At 39.5% G+C, this 27,947-nt stretch overlaps 1 protein-coding gene across 1 annotated transcript; it reads right to left on the bottom strand.

Moving 5' to 3' along the window:
* Positions 1-1,298: 1,298 nt before the first annotated feature.
* On the bottom strand, positions 1,299-27,947 carry rps6kb1a (ribosomal protein S6 kinase b, polypeptide 1a). The gene is made up of 15 exons (XM_074672369.1): positions 27,725-27,947; positions 25,970-26,013; positions 23,238-23,358; positions 19,029-19,097; positions 18,222-18,369; positions 14,982-15,039; positions 14,273-14,373; positions 14,032-14,122; positions 13,813-13,903; positions 11,287-11,394; positions 11,140-11,202; positions 10,973-11,050; positions 10,784-10,891; positions 7,617-7,729; positions 1,299-4,830 (listed from the first exon to the last, which is right to left on the bottom strand). The coding sequence occupies exons 1-15, from the start codon at positions 27,794-27,796 to the stop codon at positions 4,566-4,568; spliced, it is 1,530 nt and encodes a 509-aa protein (XP_074528470.1). The 5' UTR covers positions 27,797-27,947; the 3' UTR covers positions 1,299-4,565.

Consider the following 27,947-nt stretch of genomic DNA (forward strand, 5'->3'; position numbering starts at 1 on the left):
TCTCAAAAGAAAAAAAATAAATAAAATATTATTTTTGTCACCCAGCTCCACTCAGATTCTCCCAGAATCCCTCACAGTCTCTACTGCGCAGAATCTGGCTGCACAACTGCTTCAATGGCTGCGCCTGTGACGGGGGTATTTGGGCTTCAAAACCGTACAACGGTTAACGGCAGAGCCCCCTTCTTGTGCTAGAATCTGTCGTAATAAGTTTAAATTTAAGAACCAAAAAGACATTGATAGCCTTTTGAAGGCCATGACAAGGCAAAATTATTCTTAGCCTTCATAATGTGTTAGAAAGCTGCTGACATCTGTTAGCTGTTAGTGGGTCAAGTTTGACCAGTGGCTAAACTTAGCTTGTTTATACTTTGACAGACAATAGATATCACCCAACACTGTTTTTCGCCTCATAACGTATTATGTATTCATATCCATGTAAACACTCTTTTAGATGTTACATTTTTCGGCTACATAGACCTTCTGACTTACAATATACCACTCATCTTTAATTCAAAAACGGTATATAAAAAAATAAAATAAAATCACTTTTTCTTCCTGTAGTTAAAATCATGGGTAAGCACATTATCCAAGTCTTAAAGACTAATATTAGAGCACACCTACCAAAAAGATACTTTTGTGTGTTTTTTTTTAAATCCAACATTATCAACAATAGTAACACCTGTGGAGTTACAGGTCAAAACTGACTTTTACGGATTTACATTAGGGAGAAGGCAAAAAAAAACAAAAAAACAACCTTTTTCATAAAACCAACTCAGAATATCTGAAAAATTGAAAATTCATTTATTTTTATTTATTTTTGTGTTAAAATAGTTGTGTCTGAGGATAAGATTAAGTCTTGTTCTGATACAAAAAAAGTAGGGGTGCATCGATCACAATCTTCTGGCCGATCACTGATCACCAATCTTTAAAAATCTGACCTGCCGATACTGATTCGGGCAAATACTGATTTTTTTTTTTTTTTTATAACTGACAGCATATAACTTCAATTTTCTGATCTTAATTTTTTGAAGATAATTGAATGATACCTATTAAACAATTCAATATTTATGTTTTAACTTAAACAACCAATTGAATGTGCTGAGTTTTAGGTCTCAGAGCAAAAAGCAACAATGGCTGGCTGTCAGACCTTCCCAGAGGTATATAAGATCAGTTTCATATGTAAGGATGGGCTGATCACTGATCCCCAAAATTAAGGAGATCAGCACTGATTGATCAGCCAACCAATCTATCGGTGCATGTGATTAAATCAACACACTTTGCCTTCAACTGGACATAGGTTGGATATTTTTTTTATTTGGACCTCATAATGTACATGATACATATTAACATTCTCACTCTTAAGAGGCAGATCTATGGTGGGTGATAAAGCAACAGGAATAACATCATTCAATGCCCATCAGTGGAAAAAAAAAAATCTATTCTGGGATTTAGTTACTAAGCTGAATGTGTGAGAGTTCACTGACTCTTCTCTAACGTAACAGAGCCAATTACATCATTATCAGCAAAGGCACAACGCCATCACTTTTTCTGTTTTTCTTTTGCATGTTTTTCTTCTATAAAAACGACCCCCTCGCTTTGAGCACGGCAAAAACACAAGATGAATTTCAAGTTTCAGCAAGAAAAGACTGATGTCGAATGTACTCTGGAAAACCCTGTGAGTATGATAGTATGCCACACAATAAATACTGTCAGACGGTCACGCCGTCACCAGTTTTGGTACAGGCAAAAAAAAAAAAAAAGATGCATCTGAGGTTGCTTTAAGACATTTTCTGCAGTAATAAAATCAAACTTAAGATGCTAACTAATAAGTCTCCAGATCAATTAATCACACATTTGTCTCAATAATACCACAAAATAAATACAAAGATTGCATAGGGTGAACAATGCAAACTAAATGGCACTTAAAATAAATACAGTAACAACTTAACAAAGGAAAAAAGTGGAGTGACTAGTCTTAAATGGAATGAGAGAATAAAACAACCAAGCAGCAGCTCATCAGGATTAAAAATAAACTCAGAGGAGGAATTAAAAGCCTCTGAGCATCACCCAGGAACAAAACATAACTCACTAAACCAGATGTGATGTAACAGGAAGTCTATGGCCAGGTTTAAAGCAGGGGTGTTCAAAATCGCTGATTCTCTGCAGAGTGGTTAACATCAGTTTGGAGAAACAGAAGTAAAGGAGCATTTCAACATTTTTTTTTAGTGAGTGACTGCAGCGAACGTTTCAGTTAAAGTTTTAGTTTAAGGTTTGTCTGGCCCGACTCCAGCACCCTGGTGTTCAGAAGATACCAAACTGGATGTAAGGAAGAGATGCTCACAAAAAATAATAAAAGAAACCAGAGCAGGTCATTCAGTCTTGGTTTTAAGTTGCTAAAAAACGTGATGAACCAACATTTTTACAATTTTTTTTGTTTTATTTAATTCATACTAGATGACCTTGGCTCACTTACATTTTTTGGCTGCACAGCAAAAATCAGAAATCTGAGCAAGTTTATTTTGATTTGTTTTACTCTTCACAAGCAATTTATGTCATTTTTTGTCATTTAATATCTTGAAATATGACATTTCCCTAGACTTTTAAGTAAGTGTGGCTCATGTTGAGTCTAATTCAACATTTTTATTAAAAATTAGACATAAAACTTGCTTGGATTCAGTTTTTGCAATATCGGCTCTTTCAGTTGCTCGATAAATAAAATAGTTTCTTGCATCGCTTTTGCTCACTTTGTACTAAAATGCTGTTTGCTTCAAAACTTTAAAATTTACCAAAGAAACGGTCTAAGAATTTGGAAATTATGTCATGCGTAGCTTTAGCAGCAGCACTAGACCTGGAGGCTTGACTGTTTGTTTGGTCTCTGACCTGATATGAGGACATGAAGCCGCTTCAAACAGTAGAGATAAAAGAAATTACAGCAAAAATGTATCTAAATGGTCATAGCCTCTCATACAGTTTCAGTAATTGTAATGCATTTTCTTAAAAAGAGGAAAAACAGTGGATGACTTTCAAAGCCTGTTATAGTTTTAGATTAAAATAAATCAATGTGACGTTTTTCTGTCTCAAACCGACTCAATCTTGCTTCATGCTACATCACTAACAGAGCAGTTATGGAAAGAGTGCAGTGTGTGTTTGAGGGTCACCTGTGCACCAGTTTGAGATGCTCAGAGGCTCTGCAGAGCCACCGTATTTGTCTGCCCAGGAGTGAAACAGTTCTGGTCTTCACAGCTAAATGCAGAAGATTTCAGTGACGCACAAACGAAGGCATTTAGAGTCTGTTTACATTCAACACAAAGAAACTGAACTGTGTTTCTGGACCAAAGGCCTCCTGAAGAAAGCCCCCAATCCTTTCATACTGATTGTAGTGGAAGTGATATGTTTTAAGCTAAAGTTTCATTTCTTCTTTCTACAGCTGCTTTTCTATTTATTACTTTTTTTTACAGGTAGTTATTTTTCTGCAGGTACACCTGCTCAAAGGAAAAGGCAAAGTGATTGTTCCCTCTAACATAAAGGAATACTGTGTTCACTGTGGAATACTATGAAATACTTCTGCAGAGTGACAGGACTCCCTTAACACAGCACATTTCACCTGAGTGAGGTTTCACAGAGTGATTGCAGCTTTTGTGCCTGCTTAATTTTTGCAATCGCATGTAAAGGGTTAATTGTATTCATTTGGGGCTAAATACATCTTTCCTGCATGAGCCTCAAGCTTTCAACTCCAGCCACATGCAGTTACAGTGAGGTTTTTAATGTCTTCTATGAGTTGGATGCTGCATTTAATATGTATAGCATGTTGTAACTTTCTCATGATTTTTAAGAATTTATAAGATCTGAGCTCTGACAGACTGAGAGCACACAGTGCAGCTCTGCACAGCAGCTCATGTAGACGCTTACAGCTCATCTCCTCGATCAGATGCAAAACAAGAGCAAACTACACAGCTCTGCATAATTTTAAAAGCAGTGTTTGCACCTGATTATTGTCAACGTGACACAATTCAGGCCAAGAGACAGCAAACAGTGGGGGAAAGTGATGCATACTACCTGTAAAATCACAGGTGATGTGCTGTTTTAGGGAGTCCTGCCAAATAAGAGTGTGACCTACTTATTTTTAATCCAAACATGATCATAACTGATAAATGAACGTCTGATTGATGGAGAATAGCTTCCTATAACCTTATTTCTCCCTGTGATGGAGGTGTCTACTTGTAAACACTAAAAGTAACAAAGTTAAGGATAAAAGAGCACCAGTCAATCTCACGATAAAGCCAGTAGAGAACACCAAAAGCACCCCAGCAGTCACCAGCTGACACAACCAAGTTAACTTTCACAGAGGAGCACCTTCTCCGACAGACCACGGGTCTGCTTACTGAACCTGCGAAGCATCAGGCTGAGGAGGCCAGGCTGAGTCAGGAAGGTTTGAGAGGCCGAGAGACGGGAAGGCGCTGCGTGAAGAGCTGGTGATCAGCTTTGACAGTGTCAGTCAGTCAATTTATAAAGATTCTAAAAGTCTCTTTGAGAGGAACAGGATAAAAGAGGACGAGTCCTGACGGGTGTCATAAGTTCATGCGTAGATGTTCAGGTCGTTTGGAGTTCAGGGGGTAGACCTGCTTTTTGTACGGCCCTGCGTTGATGCCTGAGGGATGCCTGATGGGGAGAGGAGCGGAGGCTTCGCAGTTGCTGCTGCCGCTCGTGTCCATGTGCTCCACAGTCGACACCTCCATGGGAAGCTCCACGGAGTTACCAGGGGACAGCAGGGACGGGCAGGTGGTCAGTGTCGGGCCCCGGGGCCAGCAGTCCCCTGCTACGAACTTCACTGGACTGTGAGGAGGAATAAAAGAAAGTGAGGTTACTCCTCTGTGGGGTTTTTTTAAATATATTTATAGGTTTGTTTATTACTACAACATGAATTTAACAGATGAATCCACCATCGATTTAATCATCCTGTGGCCTGTTTCAGATTAACATGACATTGAGAAAAATAAAGAAACAAATATAAATGACAATAATTGTCAGAAAGTCTTGTTAAACAAATTTGACACATGGAAAATATTGATTGTCAAGGAAGTAAAACATAATATAAAATAGCCACATGGAAAGGCATGTAAATCCAATGTCCATTCACCTGCAATAAAGATCCTCTGTGGCTTTAATAAGAAGAATCAAACACAGAGAAGACAATTTTCAACACACCAAGGTATTAAGATAGTTCAGAGAAAAATAACAATAAACACCAGCAGATATACCCTACAATCTTTCTGATTCATACAAGTTCAAAATCCACCTTAACCAATCAATCTGTTAATGTTCTGTTTTGACCTGAACTGTCAAATTAGAGTTAATCTGACTGCAGCTTTTATATGTGGTCGTATTCTGCAGTGGTGTGTAACTATGAGTAACACTCCTAATCTGAATGAGCTGATTTACAACATTTTCCTAATCGGCATCAGCTGATGTCTGCGCTCACAGGCCCATTCTCAAAAAATAAACGTCTGTAGACACTGCAGTCAGCAGAAGTTTATTTATGAGAAGAGACATCTGTGTTCTTCTCTGCTGAAAACAATTTCTGTGATTAATTTTGTAGTGACAGAGACTAACTGTCAGACAGAAAAAGGACAGAAGAGCAGAAGAGAGATAAACAGGAGAGAGATAGAGCATGAGCTAAAGGCTAAAACACAAGCTAAAGGCTAACGCAGGGACTAAACTGTTTGTGCCAATGTTTCTTCCAACCCACAGTCAGCAGTTATTCTGCAGTGGTCTGTTCAAACTTGAGCGTCTATCAATAAAATGAAGACTGAGGTTACGTTAGCTCCACTGTCTTCCTTACCATTGTATCCTGGGGGCAGCCTGACCCCTCTGGAAGTCGAGCTGATTTTATTTTCCATTTATCGCCAGATCACAGCAAAAATGATTTAGAGTTACCTCTCTCATAAATCAGGTCTATACCTTGTTTTTTTTATTTAACAGACTAAATAGCCTTATGATTTTCATCTAATTTACATGACGGGATGTCATTTGTACATTGTTGGGTTCCTAATTCTCCACGGGCTGTTTTGCTCACGGCGAAGTTCCGCTCAAACACGTTCACAGACCCACAAACGCGTGTGTGCATTTACACAACGACAAGCACATTCTGTATAGTGGACAGATAGCTGTGAAAGCCACAAAAACGTCTCCTAGCACCTTCTCTATGAAGATGCGACACCCCACCCCATCCGGCTGCCGACAATGTCACCGCCCCCCCCAAGGTTGTAAACCTAGGGGAAACACTGAGCTCTGTTGGTAGATGAGCGATGGCAGGAGATAACCAGAATTTGCTAACGTTACACATGACGGACATGTCCTAGAGCATGTGGCTGCCAGTAGCGCTATAGCTAGCTACTAAGCTACAGTACAAACTGACAATATTTGTGTGTTGTCACATTTCAAACAAAAGTGCTACATAACGTAACCTTACTTTATTGTGTTGTTTTTGGTAAAAAATTGTCTTGAACAAAGAAAATTTGTTTTAATCCCCATTCATTTCCAAATCAAATACATGGCTTGTAAAAAGTCGTGTCTTCACGACGGTGTGCGTGACACTCCAGGCCAAAAGGTGGCACTGCAGTCCAATTTAAACAGGTCCTCCACACAGTCCCTTTAAGGAGGTATTTGGTTACTTAATAGCACAAAGCGAACAACTTTCATGAGCAAACACTGGTGGTAATGTCACCTTACCACTAGGGGCTTAAAACAATGTAAAAACTACATGTTTAAGATAAGATCATTAATATGAGCATTTTTAAGGCAGAGCTCAGGTGCTATGGAGTTGTTTATAATGTGTCTACAACAGATTTAACTTAATGTTACCTGAGCTAAAAAGTGTAGATTTAGCACCTTTTTTTGGGGGCTTTTCAAAGCTTGATATTGACAGAAATCCAGAAGTGTTTTTCTGAATTATTTCACTGAGCCAACACCATTCATCTAATAAATGTTCGAAATATTAAAAAAAACTTGTTTCTAGCTTAATATTTATAATATTAGTCTGTTGTTTGATATAAAATGAAAAAAAGAATAACAAAAAAGTGATACCAGAATCAGCCAACCTGGAACTAGTATTAGCACCAGCTTGGCTGAAAAGAAGAGACAGGCAGAGGGATTATACCCCTGATGACACAAACACAAATATCACTGAGGAGATTTCTCCTTAAATACATGAGTAAGTCTACGGCAACAAAAGCTGCGACGCAACTGCACAGATCTGTTAGAGATGATTGAAGACATAAGATGAGTGAAAGTGAGGCACTGCAAGTAACTACAGAAACAGATGAAGAGGGACAAAAACCTGCTTCAAATAAAGCAGCTGACATCAACTGCATCAAATATACAGAAATGTTTTTTCAGATGTGGTGTGACTGATAAATTCTCCTCCTGATGCTGGAGGGACCGTGTCTCTTGAAACAGCTTTTCTTTATTTCAAATGGTTTGTTTCAGATCAATCTGGCAACATTTACAAGCTCAGCAAATGAGTAATCGAAGCAGGAAAGACTTGCTGAGTGGAAAATCTGTAAATGATGACCAAAGGAATTCAGAGGAACCAGGGAGAAAGAAAAACAACTTGTTGTTACCTCACAGGTGTTCTTGGGCTTCCAGGGAACTTCCGCGGTGAGCGGACCTTTGGCTCAAAGGAGAACTTCTCTTTGACGTTTTCCAGCACAGATGGAGCTACATATGTGAAACCCTGAGGGCAGAGGAGGGGGACAATAACAGAAAAAGATGTGAGTTCACCTCTTCAAAGACCATGTTTCCAAAAACAACCCACAGCTGATGATGAGCAATGAAACGCTGAGTAAACCGGATCATGCGATGTGGTGAAGCAGTGAGAGGAGCTTCCAGGAAAACACTGGACCAGATGTGATGCATTAACTGATTCTCGTAAGAGCCACTTGTTGAGGAGGACAAAAAAAATATTAAGTCTACAGCTGATCTTTGTTTGTGTCTGTGTTTGTTTACATGTTTTGATGCTGCACAGAAACTGAAGTTACAGAAAGTTTTACTGCATTTCTTCATCGAGCATTTTTACTCCTGCTCACTGCTCTGATGAAGTTTTACCCAAGAAACTAAAACAACTGAGTGATCAAGGAACTGTAGTTTTTCTTCTTACTTTAATATTCAAAGAAATATCTGACAACAACACACAGGTTGCTAAGTTTTTGCTGTTTTTTACCAACAGTAGACTCTGGACCTCCCCTCTTGGAGTTTCAAACATTACGTGACTGTTAATCTTTTTTTACTGGATTGACACAAAAATACTTTTTGCACTTTGTATTGATTAGTTAGTCATGTGTCAAAAAGTTTATGCTTTGTCTTCAGAACTGCCTTAATCCTTTGTGGCATAGATTGAACAAGGCACTTGAAACAATCCTCAGAGAGTTTGGTCCATATTGACATGACAGCATCACACAGTTGCTGCAGATTCTCCCATTCCTCCACATCCCAAAGGAGCTGTACTGGACTGAGATCTGGTGACTGTGGAGGCCACTGGAGTCCAGTAAACTCATTGTCATGATCAAGAAACCAATCTGAGATTATCTGAGCTTTGTGACATGGAGCGTTTAGGCTGTTTTATGACTTTCACGCAGGTGTGACGCGCAAAAAATCAGACGCATGAGATCCACACGAGAGAATGCCTGAGGCTTTTATGCTTTTTAACACGCTGTGTGGTGTCTGTTGGTATCCATTCCCAAACTGCAGGGGGCGGTGTATCACAAATGTATGTCTACCAGGGTACACAACAAGTGTCGAAGAAGTTTGTCTTTGTTTACAACCCATTTACATATCTGTCCCAAATTTTTTCCAGGTTCTTTAAACATATTTTTCTCCTCTGCGGATAGTGGCCGCGATTTTCCCGCCATAAATCATTTACCACTTGGTTATCACGGTGATGTCTGTATAAAGAGTCATACAGATGCCTGTTTTTCTGCACTTCGACTACCAGGATATCCTGTTCCTTGGCCATCTTGTCCGTGCATCATCGTCTGGCAGGTTAGAAATTTTTGAGTGTGCGCGGCACGGTAATTTTCCACATGAAAGGGACCGCGTGAGGGAGCGTAGGTGCGAAAGTGACGTCATTCGTCCGCACAAAGCCGCATGGACCCCACAGAGGCGTCAAGCATCAGCCTTATCCTGCTCGAAGTCCCCATCAGAAGATGGGTACACTGTGGTCATCAGCACTACTCAGGTTGGCTGTGGACTTACAACGATGCCCAGCTGATACTAAGGGAAACAAAAGCTGTGTTTCCACCAAGCAGACCGGTTCAGTTTGACTCAGTACAGCACGCATTTTGTGGAGTTTCCACTGACTTATCCCGGGACAGATCCCCAGATAACCGAGACGAGCCGTCCCACTTTTGGGACCCTTCCGTATGGGTGCCAGACTGAACTGATCCGCTCTCCGAAGGCAGAGCTACAACACTGCAGACCGTTGATTGATTGAAAGAATCGTCACTTACCGTGCGACAGCGTCTGCATTTCTCTTGGCAGCACACAGACTTCTCTGAAACACAGCTTGATTGTGCTTTGTAAGATAGAGTCATATGCCAATCACAGAGAGGATGAAATGCTGCATGTCTTCCTTACATGCTCTTTGTTTACTGTGTCCCGTATTTCTTCTTCGTTGGATTTACTAGCGGGGTACACTGTGTTGCGCTGCTATGGCGTCACGCTATTGTTCAACAGCTGCAGCTTTCGGCATCCGGTTTACACACCGACCACCACGAGAGGGCACAGTTTGCTGTGGAAATGCAAACGGGATCAGGCTTAACTGTACCAAACCGTGCCAAACCGTACTGCTTGGTGGAAACAGCTAAAAGGGCCGTTCACATGACAACAGTTTTAGGATGAAACGCAAAAGTATTGCTGTATTTCTGCAACTTTGTTGAAACATGTTGCTGCTGGGCTTGGCTGGGACACTCTTGTAAAAGTGGATTTTAAACTTGCAAAGATTTTCTGGTTAATTCATTTTGAATTAAATTTTGTTTTAATTATACATTTCATAAATTTGAAGCAGGGCAACAAATCTGTCACCTCTTGCTCCTCTTTTTTTCCTTCTTTACTTTTTACATATCTTCATTGTAGTGGTGTTACTTCAGCTATCCTAAAACCTGTTTCTGACAAGTTATTTACTGGAAAATTCTTTTTAAGGCCCTTCCCCCTGACGTTGGTCCCCATTCAACTTTAAACTGAGACCTACCAGAAAAACATGAACAGGCTTCCCTCCAAGTGTTGAAAATGAACCATTTATTTATTTTGTGAATGTGTCCAGGGGGACGAATTTGGCTTTTGCTTTGTTCCAAACTCCTGATCACTTGTGAAGTTGGGCGGTAAAGAAAAGAAAGACTCGGCTGACTGTTGCTTACCGTGACCTCTGACTACGCAAGAAAGCCAGACAATTTACGGTCAGGAGAGACAACTGACGGGTTCAAAGACAGTGTGGTAACATGCTCAGCACACCTATGAGCTCATTGCTAGATAATGCTCTATTCTCTTTAAATACAGAACATGCTAATTATGAAGATAATGGTCAATGTGGTGGATTTAGATCAGTGTATTACTCTGAATACTTCGCTGCACATGCACTGCACTGAATATTCATGACAGACTTATAAAGCTGATTATCAAAATGAATCTGTTGAAAGCTTCTAAGGTAATATCCTATCAAGACTCAGTATGAAAAATATGAGACAGGTGAGAAACAGGTCAGACTCTGTGTGGAGGTTCAGCTTCAGGTACCCACCAGGAAGACTTGATTGGCACTTTCACTGAGCGTGGAGTCGTCAGGACTGTCCACGGGGGTCTGGCTGGTGAACTTGGAGTCAAACTGGCTGGCGTCATCAGCTGATTGCTGTGAAGAAAAAGAGAAAACAGGTAAGTTAATCACATGTGTGAAAAAATCAGACAGGAGGATCCTGAAAGAAAAACTCACCAGGAAGGGTTTAAATGGAGGCTCGACTTTCCGGGCGAGGAGCTCGTCCCAGTTTATATGTCTGAAGAACGGGTGGGCCTGTAAAATACAGCGACAAAAACCAGGTTTAATATTTTCAGATGCGCAAGAGTTTCACTTCTGCATCACATCTTTACAAATCTACTCACCTGGACCTCTGCAGCATCTCCTGGTGCAGCCCCGAGCCGTAATGAGGCGTTTCGTTTCAGCAGCTGGAAAAGAAAAAATGGACTCTCAGTTTTCTGCCCCCACCATTCAGCTGACGCAGAGAAGGAAGGACATCCATCACTACTCACCTTTTTCAGGAGGTCCCTGGCTTCTTGTGTGAGGTAAGGCGGAAGGCTGAGTTTGCATTTTAGGATTTTGTCAATCGTCTTCTTTCTGTTTTCACCAGTGAAAGGCGGCTAGGAAAACAAAGATGGAAAGTAACAAAAGTCAGTGAAAGGAGCATATGTCTAACGTCTGCAGAGCTGTGATGGTTTCCAAACTCCATGACTAAGTCACACGTTCATTAAAACAAGCTTTATGGAATATCAAAAGCAGGATCAAACTTCTCCTGGTGTTTTTGTCTCCACCCACACATCAGAAACCTGCAGCTGCACTTTTGGTAGCATCATTGTCCCTCTTTTCATTCAGACTGCAGTTCACTTGCTTTGCATTTTGATTAAAGCCAGCCCTGCGAACTGTCAGCTGGTTACTTTGTGAGCAGACAAAGAGCTGACTGTAAGTGGGTGAGAGGCCATGTGTCACAATCTGCTGCAGGAGTCTAAATGGGATGCATAATCTGAATAATACTCTCTGTCTTAGATTATAAATGATAATCTCTTTGCTTTAATTGCTTTGTCTTTTATCTGCCTGTGTGTGTGTTCTGCTGACATTACTGAATATTCTGTTCATCAAAGTTAAAGAGGCTGTATGTCGCTCTCCCATATTTTTATCGGAGAAATGAAGTCTGCCCATAGCTCCACCCACAACAGGCCTCCAGTGAGCTGGCCAATCAGAGGAAAGGGGCTTATGGAGTAGGGAGCCTTAAAGAGATAGTAGCTAAAATGAGGTGTTTCCGACAGTGGCTGAGAAAAGGGTTTTCTAAAACACTAGTGGGAGATAAATAAAGTTTTTTTTGAGGTATGAACAATTTAAAGCTACTACAGGGGGCACCAGAGGGACAGTTTCAAGTCTGGAGTATGAAATACTGTAGACTATGACATAAGTAAAACTCAAAGCTATTCTCCTTTTTAAAAAGTAACAGGTCTAGACCTGTTAATTTTGTAAAACGTGTCTTGAGATCATATCTATTATAATTTGACACTATCAAAAGACAGATTGATTCATTAAAAATGAGGTGCATTTGAGATTTTATTGCTCACTGTGGTTTTTTGGACTTCTATTCATGTAACTGTTTTTACTCCACAGATTTTTAATGGTTTAAATTCTTTAATTATATTGTTTCCTCTTATTTTCTTCCACTGGTGCTGACAATATGTATTTTTTGTAACCTTTCTTTTGTTGTGAAGCTGCTTGTTTCTGTGTATGAAAGGTGATTTCTAAATAAAGTTGAGTTGAATTCAGCCTGTGTATAACATCGTCTGTCCCTGACACGTTACGATACTCAGGCTTGGACTTAAACCAGCATATTTCCATTTGAATAGTGATGATGGACAATTATTTCACTCAGAATGAACCCACAGACTAAAGGTAGAGTCTGCAGGATATTCCTTAAAAAATAAAAAGTCAACTTTTACAGGAATAGTTCTGCTCAGTCATCTCCCACAGGCCTCTATACATGTTTGTCAGTGTCTACATCTGCCTCAACCTCCTCCTCTGCCTGAATGTCAAAGTTTTGGTTATTTTGGGATGTTTCTGAGTGGAGGGTAAGCATGGTTACCTCAGCCAATCACAGCACATCGAGTGCGCAAGTGACTTTGCGTGTTGATAATAGCAAGTGAAATAAGCTATCCTGAGCGGCTACAACAGTGGAAGTAAAACAGAAAAAGAAAAACAAAACCAAAAACACACAACAGAAAAGGAGCAACATCCGGTAAGTAAAAATGAAGCATATGCGGAAGTGCCAAGAGTTGCTGTTCGTCAAGAATTCGCTTGAGGCTGGCTGCAGAAAGACCGGAAGTCACGTACATACCCAGCCATAAAACAGACTTTTACGGCATTGAAAAGCATATTTACAGTCCGGATTTTTTTTCTATGTCTGCGGTTTAGAAGTTATTAGGACCGTTTGATTTTCCAATCAAGGGCACAGCTCAGGTCACGTGACCGCTGGGCTGCTTGAAGAAAAACTTACAGCCGGCATCATAATGTATATGGCAGCGTCTGCAGATTGGCTTCATATTCACGGTTTCAGGAACAGATGGGTGACGTTGCAAATGCTTTGTTCACTCGCTTTGGGGCACTTGGAGAGCAGCACAGGACGAAGAGCAACACAAGTTGGCTTTCTGCTAACCAGGTATGTGTCAAATAACCCAGAGATCAGTTTGTGCTAACAAGACAAGTCAGGTACACGACTCTTTAGTCTCTCCCACGTAGAAACTCGATGCTACAGGTGGTTGCTGAGCTAGTGAGTGTGTTCACGTTGGAGGCTGTGGGTGTGTGCTGCTGCTGGCACTAAGCCAAGGAGGAGGAGCTCAGTTTGAATGTTGTGTTTACAAACAAGTAACAGAAATTCCTGCAGACCCTACCTTTAAGTGACACTAGTTACAATTTTAAACACAAATAACTTGATTTGGAGAGTCTTGAGATTTCAACAGTGCAGATATTAACAGATTAATTCATTAACAACGCTGTTCTTTGATTGGTTAATCTGCACTTACTGCTCCTGTCAACATGTCGTACATCAGAGCCCCTAAGCTCCACCAGTCCACTGCTCGGTTGTGTCCGCTCCTCATCAGGATCTCTGGAGCCCTGAGGAAGGACAAGAGTGTGAAACATTACACAGCTAACACACCGCTCTGTGAGGGGGGAAGGAAATGTGAGGACAAACTGGAAGCTGAAATCAGTTACTGAATCTGGAAGATGGCTGTGAGACATACATGTACTCGATAGTGCCGCAGAAGGTGTGAGTAACCGTCCCGTCATGTATGGACTCCTTGCACAAACCAAAGTCTGTGAGCTTCACATGACCTACAGGAAAACAGAGACAAGAGTGAAACTACAAACCAAGAATACTATAGATTAAGGCTCAGATTACTCGAGGGGAAATCTATGAAGACGGTGAAGGTCATGAGATGCATGTAAGTGAAGCTGTGTTAATATGGACCCATGTTTTTATACCATTGTTATTGAGCATGATGTTCTCAGGCTTCAGGTCTCTGTAGATGATGCCTTTCTGGTGCAGGTGACCCAATGCCATCGAGATCTCAGCCAGGTAGAAACTGTGCACAGGAACACAAAACAGGCTTTAGATAAAGCTAAATTTAATTCAGTCACATGTTCTTTCACTAAACTCATCATATTAATGCTTCTCAGTGATCTGCAGTAAGTGTGTAAATCTGTGTCATTTCCAGGAATATTACACACCCTTATTTGTTCAGCAGCTCAGCTCATGTAATCACTGTTTTCACCAACAGGCTGTGTTTATAAAACAGAACAGCAGGTACTGAAAGTATTTGTGTGCAAAGTTAACGTCACAGTGACTAAAAAGTGTGTCACCCTCGGCCTGTTTTCCAGAACTGAAAGCCTGAAACCAGAGCCGTTTGTTTGACTCACGGTGTTACATTTCTGACACAAAAGATGAAACAATCTGTGATTTTCAGGATGTCAATGCTGTCCCCATTTGGAAACTGTTTCATGTTGTAACTTGTGAGGGCAGATTTTTAATATGAACGTAAACACATGAAGTGTGGGCAGGATGAACTGATTCACAGACATTTGACATGTTTAATCAAAACATCCTGAAACACAGGAGTTTCCAGAAACTCAATCGTTTGTGTTTGTTTCTTAGGGGACGATTTTTTTGGGGTGTTGGACAAACTGGACTCACCAGGCTGTGTCCTCCATGAAGATGCCCTCTCTTTCCAGCTGCATAAACAGCTCCCCACCTGCAGACACAGCAAAAACACAACATGTCAGTCCAGGGTATTTACAGTGGAAATAATGAATCATCCTTTACCAGAAAAATGCCTTTCTGACTTCCTTTATCTTGTTCATTACATAATGTGAGGAGAACACACAGGGAGAGGGATGGGTATTAATTCTCCTTTCCCAATGCCAAGGCCTGACATGGGACCAACACCTCACATCCTCTCAAACAGGTCACCTACTCTCGCTGACTCTCCTCCATCCACGTGCACTCTAACACGTTACAGTGAGGGAAATCGGTCAGCCCGCCAGCAACCACATCGTTTTCAGCTGGTACAATAAACAAGAACTGGCCCTCAAAGCAAATGTCACGGTAGCTTTCCCCGAGGAAAAATAGTAAATACCTACAGCCATGTTCAGAGAACGGAACAGGTTCTGCGAAAAACTCATTGCACGTTGGTTTCTGAAACCCAAATATCTCTCCTTAATGGAATTACCGTCTCCAACTAACTTCCAGCGAATCTGGAAACTGCTGCAGCCTTTCTGTCCAGTAAACAGCCATAACACCCCCAGCTCTCCGCCCACTCATGCTTCATCATGCCTTACAGGGCAGACTGCAAAAACTGAAAGTTGACAAGTCCAGAAAAGATGCCTTAAGACATTAAGAGGCAAAACTGTATACCTGAATTTTCTGCTAATAAATTTTTATCAACAAAGGGGTCTAATGTCCTTTGGAAAGTGTCTGAAGATAATGTTTGTTGCAATTTGGCGCTATATAGATAAAGATAGATTGAATTGCCTTTGACGGGTAAAACACAATCAAATTTTTCGAAATGATTTATTTTATTTAACCCTCATTTAATCAGGATGGGCCATTGAGATTAAAAACCTGTTTTTCAGGGGAGACCTGAAAAACAGGGTATCTGCAGGTTTCAGCAAGTCAGATTTAAGACTTTTTAATACTTTGTAATGCCACCTTGAATTAAATTTTAGGCCAAAAAGGCTTGTAATACAGGCGATGGTTTGGCAGATCCTGCTATATACACCCAAATCACAATAAACTTGCACTAACCCCAAAATCCCGGACTGGCTAGCAAGCATGCAGATACTTTATATCACAGGGATTCAGGCCAAAGAAAGAAAAAAGACTGAAAATTGTATTCCTCAAGAGAGAAAACAGCAGAGGTGTTTTCTATTTTAGGGATTAAACTGACATGTTTTTGTTTTTTGAAGCTAAAGATCTGAGCTGAAAGAAAGGAGCTTGCCTCTTTTAACAAATATGAATACTGAATTGCTCACCAAAGCCCAAGTCCTGCCCTGAAAAATTCAAGACCTCTGAGTGACATATTTAAGACCAGCATTTGACATTTTGAATGAACTGGAGACATTTTAAGGCCTAAATCTAAGACTTAATACAACTTTTCAGGGAAATGCGGAAACCCTGGAAAAATTAAAGTTACAAAGAGACAAAGCAGAGTCAATAAAACACAAGATAATGGATTAAAATCATGTTCTAGAAAACAACTGCTCAAACAACCGAGCTCAAAAACTGATATCTTACAAAACCTGCCTCCATGTCTTTCATTTTAGATTTAAAAACATTTAAGGACACCAGCTCTTCGAGCTTTTACTAGTTTTGAAACTGGTTCCAAGCCGAGGGTGCAGAGTACCAAGACCCTTTTAAGATTACAAACTAAACTAGTTAAAAAATCTTTCTTTTTCAATTTAGGCATTTTGTTGTGTTCTAATATATTGGATTAACACATTTTTCCAAAAAAATGTGGCTCATCCTCGAACTCATAAGACAAATTTTACTAGAAATTAGACTAGATAATTGGATTTCAGTTTTTGCAGTGCACAAAGCCAAAACACCTCCAGCTGTACCTCTCGTATTCACTTTTTGTCTTCAAACTAGATTTCTTGTCAATAAAAGCAGCATTACAAATTAAAGGCTCATTTATTTCATGGTAGGGATGGGCTAGTACTGATACCAGGTACTGGTATCAGGCCGATACCAGCCTTTTTTCAAGGTATCCGTACTTGTGAAGACTGCAGATACCAGCAGCAGATACTCAAGGCAAGAAAATTTTATGTCGAGGAAGTCCTCCTCGCCACTAGTTGCTGCTAGTTGCTGCAGTTTAACACCGCTGCAAATGTGCGCCAGGTCCTGTTTAGACAACATGAATAAACCAGGAAGAGTCAACAGTTAAACAGTTTTATTTTTCCCTTTAGTTTACTTTAAAAAATACTTAAACTCTAATAGTTGTTCATTTTATTGTGCACTTTCATTTTTTTTTTTTAAATAATTATCAAAAAAATTCTAAACTCAGAGAGAGTTGTTTGTGTTTTTATTGGACTTAATGGCAGTGTGACTGTGCTGTCTTTTATCAAAATGACCTGTTACTGTGAATTTAAATTTTATGAAGTACTAGTAGTATCGGTACTCAGTATTGTTGAGTACTCAAGAGGGAGAACACAGATTAAAGAATCAGATTAAAGATTAAAAAATCTGCACTACCAAATATAAAAGAATGTTTTGCAGATGGAGAGGGGAGTAAAATTTCAGATGCACCCTGCTGCATGCAGAGGATCACATTAAGGCCTTTGCACAATGAGTCAGGATTTTTTGTCCACAAACTGCACATTGAAAAAGAAAACATTATAATGTTGTCTAACCAATGTTTTTACACTGACTCCATGGCAAATCATCATTAATTTTCTTCATTTTTCTCCCCTGCCCCCTTCATTCAGAGATCCTGCTTTAAAGACACACCTAGCTGCTATTCAGAGTCGATTGTTTTGAATACATTGATAGTCTTTCTTTAAATTTGAGCCTCCAGTATCGGTATGAGCAAACCAAACTGGACCTCTTGTGTCCTGACATACACCTTGAAGAGATCTGAATAAACCTGTAGCTCTTTTATAGTTTGGTAAAACTCTCCTTGTTTTCAAAAGTGGGTGGAGCCAGTGTTCTCATTTTCTCAATGAGCGAGGAACCGCAAAGTTTTGCAAATGATAGAAACTCAAACACACCAGATCAGTGTGCAAACTTGACTTTGTTTGCGCAAGTCATCACTGGGAGATTCAGCTTGATTAAGAATTATAATAAAGTCCTCGAACAAAAAAAAAAAATCAACCCCAGAAACCAAAAGTATTTTTAGTATCAGGATGTTTTCATATGTCTGAGCATCATGATGCTCACCGCTCAGGTACTCCAGGATGAGATATAACTTTCCCCCAGTCTGGAAGGCATAGATGAGGTCCACGATGAAAGGATGCTTCACCTCCTCCAGGATGTTCCTCTCTGCTTTGGTGTGCGCTGTGTCTTTAGCATTACGCACTATCATGGCCTGCAGAGGGACAGAAAAACACAGAGAGTCAGAGCTGTGAAAGTTAAAGCCAGTTAGCTCGTGTCATCGCTCCAACATCAGCTGCGGCCGGGCCAGAGCAGTAACAGGAAGCCAGGTTGGTAGCTACAGTAAAGGCTCATTAAGCCAATAAACACAGTCATTAACCCAAACCTCAAGCTTCGGGGAATGAGAGTTGGCTTCTCGAGGAGAGCCAGGCACCGGCTCGGTGTCAGCTGCGGAGAGGAGGCCAAGCTGAACAGAGGCAGCACATGTGAGGTTTAATGGCAGAGAGCCTGCTGCCATTATTTTGGGTGGTCTGCCCTTAGCTTCACGGCTGAATGCACCAGTTTGTCACCAGAGACATTCAGCACACAGAAACAGGAGACACAGTCAGACTGCGTTTGGCCTGTACGTCCACCAAGTATGTAAGGTGCTAATTCCACAAACACCAGCGTTAGCTTCCATATGGAGCGAAAAATTAGATGCTTTTTTTTTTTTTTTTTTTTTTACATCACATTGCACTTCCCTGTCTGAACACCAGGGGGCAGACATGCTCACCTTAACTTCATATTTCATAGATGATTGGTAGTTTCTCTTAATGAGCTCTTTTTTAATCAAAGCATAGTAAATCCTTTTATATCCAGCAGAGATGAACTCACCTTCTTTAAGACCTTCATTGCAAATATCTTCCCAGAGTTGGCGCCTGACACCTTCCGGACTTGAAACACCTGCAAACATTTATCATACATCAGTCACAGTTAGTTTACATTAACAGGGGTTTCTGCAAACAGTTTATCACTGGGAAAAGTTCCAGAGGGGGACAGAAACTGTCACAACAACACAGCCTCATAAGTTCACTTTATATCAGTTATTTCACCACCTCCCTGCAGCCATAACACGAATAATACTTATGATATAATTACTGTAACAGTTGTGGCCTTGATTGCAGAGAGAAGTAATGGATTTATTAGCCTATTAAAAATTGTCAATTATTCTAAGCCTGATTAGTTTTTGCTAAATCGCACGCTGAGATGGAGACAAATACCCAGTGATAAGCTTATTAGGAGCTAACATGTTGGTACTTTATGTGCAGCAGCAGCAGCAGCAGAGAAAGTGTGTACGCTGCATGCTCAGCCCAGTGCTCCAAGAATCTAACTTTAGTAAAGAGATCGGCTGCTACATTACGGATAGTTAGCAACCATTTACACCAACTCGGTGATGTCAGCACTTTTACTTCAGAAGTGCAGCTTCGTTGCTGATTGATAGCGCTCACCATACAAGAAAAATGCTGACTTAACCAAACCAAGCATGAGCGTAAACACGTTTATTTCTGCTCCAAAGATGATTTTATTTTTACTGTATGTGGGTTTTAACACCACAGCCACAAGAACACACTGAGGGGACTGCAGTTTTTAGCTCCCCATCTCTCACGAGCAGCTTGTTGGTTATAATGTGCCGAGACATTATTTGACCATCAATATGTGTGGTAAGAGAAATGACAAACACTGACAAGACTGTAGAGAGTAGAAGAGTTGGAATATCTTCTCATAATTTTGTGTTGAGTGAATATAACTTGATGATGATTTTGTAAGACCCTGAATACACCACAAACTTTTACAGCTTGGACCACATTTAATTTGTTATACCAGAACTTTTAGAGAAATCATTAGGGGATGAGGAGATGTATCCTTTTATTAGTTTAGGACAGGAATGGTTAAAAGTAGCTTTATGTGTTCAGAGTTTTAGGCTGGCTATTACTCAGACTGAGATTATTACCAATGCTTCTGTATGACCTACAAAAGTAAACTAGACCTGTACCTTTCACATTTGAAACTATACGGTACCGATGCTCGGTACCTGGCAATCGGTACCAGTACTCAACGGTACCACTTTTCGGTACTTTTTTGAGTTTATGTGGTAAAAAATATCAATTTGTTTATTAATAAAATATATATTTTGTTCAATTTAACGCGCTAATTCTTCCATATATAACCTTGCAATGCTGTGTTCATGTCCAGCAAGGAAAGTCGTCTACTCTTCCACTCCCTAACAGTCACAAAGATGTATTCAGGCACCTAAACATGGTACCTTTTGGTTTTACGTGAATCTGTACTTTTGACAGAGTTTGGTCGGTACCTATAAAAGTACCTAATTCGGTACCCATCCCTACTGCTGACCTCAATGTAAGAGTTTTTTTTCTTGAAATATATCTAGGAAAGCAAGATGGTCCTGAATTCAGGGGTTATTGATTCTCTCTAGGTCTAACAGTGTTGATGTCTTAATTGTGATGCAGCAAAGGTGTGTCACTGCTTTAATAGGCTGCTCAGGCAAAGATTTAAAATAACATGCACTTTGTGTCAAACAGAATCCCAACATCATTCAAGTAACCACCAGTGACATGAGCTAAGCATAAATGTGCAGCTAATGGGACTGATGGCAAAAGATGGGAGAGCGCTGATTCACAATGTGCAACTGACTACACTGGAAAAACTGAAATCTTATCAAGTGTTTTTTGTCTTATTTTAAGTAGAAAATGCCTGTTTAGACTTAATATGAGCCACATTCACCCACCCAGTCCAGAAACATGTCTTTTTTCAAGTTATTTAGAAACAAAAATTAAGTCTGAATTGCTCAAAACGAGTTACAGTTTTTCTCAGTTGCTTTGGTTCATTTCTCCAATCATCTTTACCATTTGCAAAACAGTAAGTGTATTACTCAAAACAGTTTGTACAAAAAGCAAAACACCCTGGATTACCTGCAAAAGCCAGTCTCTTTTTAAGAATCCTTAATTCAACTCTTAAAAGTACAGTATCAGTGAACGTGTCAGTACATCAGAATGACAAGTCCTGGTGTCAGTGTGTATGGATAGGACAGTCAAAGTGCTGAGTCATGTTGTCAGTATAACAGTTTACTCTGGAAGGACGTTCTGATGTAAACAATGTCTAAAGCTAAGCTTTGATGACAATTATTGTAAATTGTGAGTTACATCTTAGTGTGTATGGGAGATTGATTTCAAGAGACTGGACAAAATTCACATTTTCGCTTTTTACTGTTTGTGCTGTAATTTGTTGACTGACCCCATCATTGATACAGAAAGGAGAAGAAGGCACTGCACAGCACTAAGAAAAACACCTTAGTAGAAATGTGAACATAGAACTATCTCTTTATTAGGGAAAACTGTTCATGCAGGTCAGTACAGTCTTCCCACTGCACTGTTATGTTCCTGTTTGCTGGGCCACAAATTTTCATCCACATCACTACAAAGATCTTCTCTGTCCACAAAATTGAGGACAAAGCTGTTCTCAACTTTTGGCCACATCCTTCAACCAACCTGGGCTATTGTAAGCTGATGATTGGGAAAATGGTCCACAGGTGTAATAGATCTTTATTGTCCTTTGCAAGAAATTTGTTGCCACTTTCCGTTAGGAGGAAAGTACACATACATATCTGTGAGATTGACCAGGGAGTAATTTATCAATCCAGACAGATTTAGGGAAAAAAAAGTCCGATGAGATTGTATGGAAAGATGTTGAACATATTATAATAACTTGTTCAACCTTTTTGCATGTGAAGACTTATGGGATGACAGAGATCCATTCCATGGATATTAAGAATTTCAATTCTGATCTGAGAAATGTACCAAAGCAACTAAAAAAAAAAAACATCTGTCAATGGAAGAGAAAAGTTAATTGTATAAGACATTATTCTAGTTTTAAGCAAATTTTCGAGCTATTTTTTCTTGTTCTATCGGCTGATTTTTTTACTTGTTACAAGCATTTCAGACCTAATTTTAGTCTTTGAATTGCTTAAAACAAGACATTCTTGGAAATGATCAGGCTCATACTAAGTATAACAAGACAATTTTTACTTAAAATAAGATAAAAACACTTGATAAGATTTCAGTTTTTTGCAGTGCACAGACCTGATGTTGAATGACTCTGAAACTGTCTACCACCTAAAAGGCCATTTTTACAAACAAAGGCTGCTCATTTAGTTTGAACTGAAGTTTTATTTATCTACCTTAAGTAACCATTTAGTCCTCGCTTAAAGTAACGTTCAACCTTTGAAGAAAAATAAAGTGTCAAAACTGAAGAATACAAAAACAGATGACTGTGTTGTTTGAGAAAATGTTGGCTGAAAAATTCCCAGGATGCAGAAATCGACTTCTTAGTCATCAGACATACAAACCACTTCAAGAAGGAATAAGTCACGCATCTACTCGCCAAATGAAAAGTGTTTCCAAAATAACTGTGATGTGCATTTTTTATGTGCCAGGCTTAGAAAAGAAGAGGTCAGAAAATTTCCAGAGCCCCATGTGTTGGTAACACAAAAATAAAACAATCAAGCGAAACTCCCAAACGTCAGAGGTCTCACACTTTGATAGGAGGGCGTAGATGATTATAGGCTGGTGTTGTATTGATGTGGCTGAAGAGGAGGCTGTTTTATGACGCCAGATCTGACATTTGAAGGTGCAGAGTGAATTTTAGAATTTCCAACAGCTTAAAAATATTGTAACATATGTCTGGGTGTTAAAGGTTTCTCATAAACAGCTCCAGTTTAAGGGTTGATTTCCTGTAAAAGGGTTCCTCTTATTTTAATTTAAAGACATGAGCAAGTGTCTTCACCTCACACTGACGTGTACAGACAGGTCCAGACCCAGGAACATTTCCTGCTTTAGAAACTAATTATTCAGAGCATTTTATGTACTTTGGGTCGATTCAGCTCCGTACAGTTGTTGATGCCATTATTTCATGGTTGTCTGACCTACTCTATAGCTTCAACACTTCAACAGAGCTAATCAGAAGAGAGCTGCCTTGACTTGAGCTCATATTTACATTTTTGTTTTATTAGAGAATCAGATGTCTTACCTTTCCATATCCACCTTTCCCCAAAACTTTCAGCAGCTCAAAGCACTCGGGCCTGATCTGCTCCGTTCCTTTGTTCACGCTGTCCTCTGAGATTTCAAACTTCTCACAGTCGTCCATGTTACTGTCAAACAAACAAAAAACACAGAAAAAAGAATATCAAGAAACAAACTATAAAAAAAACTCAACCAACACAAGATAACGTAACATTTTCAAAGCATTAATGGGTGTTCTGAGTTTGGTCCAAAGTAAAACAGATTTATCATCATTTATCATTTATCATCTGAGGATGACTGAGATACATGTTAAAATGTATTACTTATGTTTTTTTGCATGCAAATGTGCCTCAAATAGATCCATCAGTATGACCATTTTGCAGCTCTACTGGCTTGTTTAATATAAGATTATAAACTGTACTTCCTCAGATAATAGCAGGTATCTAGTAATGGTCAAAACATGACTGACAGGAACATAGAAAGGCCTGTCCCAGTCCAAAACCTGGGAAATAATGTGGTGTTTTTTGTATCACGTCAGTGTTAACTACACATAATGTTTATTTTCAGACCTTTAACTTGCCATCCTGTAATTTATAGTGGCATAGAAATGCCACAAGATGGCATCAGCTTCATTGCAAGTACTGTTTGGTAAATTTTCTCAGATTCTAAAAACACATACATTATTGCAAATGTTTGTCAATAAGAGCTAAAGCTCAGTTCATACTTCTGTCTTGTCCTTGTCTTGTTTACGTTACAGCGCCTCCTACAAAATGTGACTACATGCTGAAGCAATGCGGGCTGCAGGCTCTCTGATAGGTCGACTGAGCAGGATCATATTTCCTGTAGGGATGGGTACCTTTCACATTTGAAATGATATGTACCAATGCCCGGTACCTGGCAATTGGTATCCCTACTCATTGGTGCAATTTTTCGGTACATTTTTGTGTGTTTATGTGGTAATAAATGTTAACTTTTTTAACGATAAAATCTCTTTTTTTTTCAATTAAACAAATTTATTCTCAATATTTAAACTTGCAATGCTGTGTTTATGTTTAGCATGGAAAATCACCTACTCTTCCACTCCCTCACAGTTACAAGGATGTGTTAAGGTACCTAAATATAGTACTGTTGGGTTTTGTGAATGGGTACTCGGTACTACAGACAGAATTCGGTCAGTACCTATCAAAGCCTAATTTGATACCCATCCCTAATTTCCTGTATTCATTACATTGGCAGGATTGTCTCACATTGGCCTCCACATTGTCTACTCTCTAACCTTCTTTTTGTGAAAGTTGTTGAACGATCAGCAGCACGATGTATCTGCTTCAATATAACTTAATACACTCAAAATGGCTGAAAAAAAGCAAGATAAAATAAAGCGGGACCAGAAACAGTGATCATACAGATCACTCTAAGTTAGGGCTGAACAATTTATTGAATTTTAATCGACATCCCAATGTAACACAATGCAATTTTCAAATCCCAAAGGCTGCAATTAAAAAAAAGAAAGAAAAGTTTTAAAGTGCATTTAAAAAGTGCATTCCACAAGTATACATAATTCAGTGGTTGAGCCAAAACTTTGATTTTATTCACAGTTCCTCATTTTATTTAGTATGAGATTCACAGAAGAGAGGATTCATATTTATTTTTCAGATTATTGTTCATACCAGACCTGCTGTTCTGCAGTGCTTTGTTTTTTTCTCTGATTTTTTTTGTGTGGAAATTATTGATAATTTTATTACACGTCTATAAGGTTTAAAGTTAAATCAATCAGTCAATATTCTACTGTGTTTGTAATAGTTAGAGATACGTTATTCATACCAGTCCATCTCATTTCATGATAACTTGTAGGCCCGGCCTACAGGAAAGACTTGTTTATATGTTGACAATATCCTTTGTTGTGTTGGTCATACTACAGAATGATGTATTGCTTGTGTTAAATGAATAATGTAGAAGATGAACATGCTAAATCGCAATTGCAATATTGGTCCAAAAAAAAAATCGCAATTAGATTATTTTCCAAAACCGTTCAGCCTTACTCTAAGTAATGCAGAGTGACGTAGACATATCCATGCAGAAGAATGTAGAGCTCATGACTGCACTGGCCACTAAGGTGTAGAGTCAATGCAGAAGTATACTCCAGGCTTTAGTTAAGAAATTCATTTACTGGTACTCTGATCATTCATAAGCTCATTCTAAAGAAACATGAGAAGCTTTCAGAACTCATAACTTTAACAGAGCAAACAGGAGCAGAACAACACAAGGCCTCCGTTATAATCCAGCTTTAAGTTCAGACTTTGTACATTCTTTACATGAGCTTAAAAATTCCACAGTTAGTATTTATAGAAACACAGAAAATTATTTCTGAGGGCAAGATGATGGGTGAAAACTCTGAATAAAAAAAACAGAACTTCATGCACGGTTTGATGAAAAAGATTATGATTACTGTCAACTTTACTCAATACCTATGGGGAAACCTTAGTGTTACACATTGCTCTCATATATGACTTCGTCCCTGTAATTTGTTTTTTATTTCTAATGTGTTGCAATGCTGTAAAGTCAGCTTATATAAAGAGCAACAAGAATTTACTGAGAAGGCAGGTTCACACAAACAATCAAAGCTTTATGGTTTTCTGAAAATTCCTTCCCATAAGCAATAAACCTGAGTCACTGACATAAATATGTATTGATTTTTAAAACTTTCAGGACAAAGTTAATTACAGGTGACCTTTTACTCACAATTCAAAGCCACTGCACTGGTCCATGTACTCGCTGAGCTGACCCTGAAAAGAAGAGAAAGACCAGGACAACAAAAAATCAGTCCAGCTGAATGCAAAGAGAGAAAACTTCAGATTTTTGTTTTTCTTTGTTTTTTGTTTAAAATTGTCTCTATAATTTTCAATTATGAGTAATGCTACCACAAACACTGCTGATATAACTTAATTGTATTGTGTTAGGCTCATACAGTTATCCATTATGTCCTCAATCTATCCTATTGGGGGTCATAAGGGGTGAGGATATGTGTCAAGAACTTCCACACTGTGGCATTTGTAAAAAGATTTTCAGCTTTTGCTCTTCTAAACTTTTTTGTCATTTTTTAATCTTTAAAAAGTGTGAATACAACGTCTGGATTCAGTGTAAACAAGTGTATGTAATGTTTTCATGCTCTATTTGCATTTGACAATAGACTGATATCCATTTCAAAGTAAAATGGTGTTAAAACCAATAATAAACCCATAACTTAAAACCTTTATGTGCTTATCTGTACTTGTATCCCAAAACACAAACCTGAGAGGTGTCTGACTTACTGCCAGGTGAGTGATGGGGTAGTAAACAGTCTGTTAGCTTCAGAGCCATTAGCTGCATTTGTTGGTCAGCTGGTCCTTTAACCTAGTTATTTCCCACTTGTTGTCTGTCAAAGTCGTTGTCAAATTGAACATGTGGCATTTATGCGAGTTGAAACTGTGTAATTACATCCCTACAACAGGCGGATGCCGATGGAGTGCGTAAAACCGCCTCATCTGTTCTGCTAGTCCCATTGTCGGACATGTAGTTAGCTACGCCCGGGTGGAGAGCCAACGTAACAGAGATTTAAAGATGGGACACGGCTGATGTTGTGACTGTTCTTTAATGTCGACTTCCAGAGTTCTGAACAAAAAAAGTGGCGTTTGTGTCGCACTATCAACACACTCACAGCCACGAAATTACCGTATTTCAAGCAGAAACTGTAGTTACATTAACTTAAGCTAGTGTTATGCCAATTAGTGCTACCTATCGAGATGAGGCATTGCGCATGCTTACTAGCGCCATAATGCGTGTCGAATAATAGTGGATCGTTTCTCTCATGTCTTTTAAAGAAAAATATTATAAATCTTTTATTTATGGTACAAAGTGAGTGCGTAGTGGTGTCAGGTTCAATCAACTCGTTATAAAAGCATTTTTAAATGAAGCTGGCTAACTAGTATATGGATATATGCGCAAATTTGTTTTTTCTTTTAACTATAAGTTTTGTCATGTAATATTAAACAAGTTCTCGGTGAGAAATATATGAAATGGCGCAGGATTTGGTGACAATAGAGTGTTTACAGGGAGCACTATCTAATATATTTTCACTGAATCTGTCGTGGATTCGCCCAACGGTTGGATTTTCGTAAGCTGCATAACTCGACTAAACACCGGGAGATACAAACAGTCGAAACCTAAAGACTAACGTTGAAGTACGTGTTTATTTGGGTCAGCGATGAGACCGGATTGTGTTCGGTCATTTTTTTCGAGTACAGACCATCAGTCAGGTCATGGGAGACTTCTGGAACTACAGTGAAGTCTTTTGTGGGACACTGCAGGATTCCGCGGGAAAGGGGTAAACGAGGACATGTCCGATAATGGAACCACCAGCGTTAGCAGCGCGGGCCTCGAAAGTGCTAGCACTGCGCTAAACTCCCAGCTAACTGGCTAACAGCTGCGGTGTAAGCGTCAATGTTAACGTTTACTCACCCCATCCTCCAGTTCGTCATCAGAGACATTCTCATCCGGTTGATCTAAGTCGATGTCAAAAACTCCAGCCATGGCCACGGAACTTGTCTTGGTGTTTGTACGGAAAACAGAGCCCCGCTCCCCCGCTTTATGGGAGAGCCATCACCGCTACAGCCGGCTACAGCAGACAGCATGTGTTAGCATCCTGCTAACCAAAACAACTGAGGGAGCGAGCAGCAGGAAG

The sequence above is a fragment of the Halichoeres trimaculatus genome, unplaced genomic scaffold (assembly GCF_033239565.1).
Source record: "Halichoeres trimaculatus isolate MK-OKI-2021-1 unplaced genomic scaffold, fHalTri1.1 fHalTri1_scaffold_6, whole genome shotgun sequence".
Lineage (NCBI taxonomy): Eukaryota > Metazoa > Chordata > Actinopteri > Labriformes > Labridae > Halichoeres > Halichoeres trimaculatus.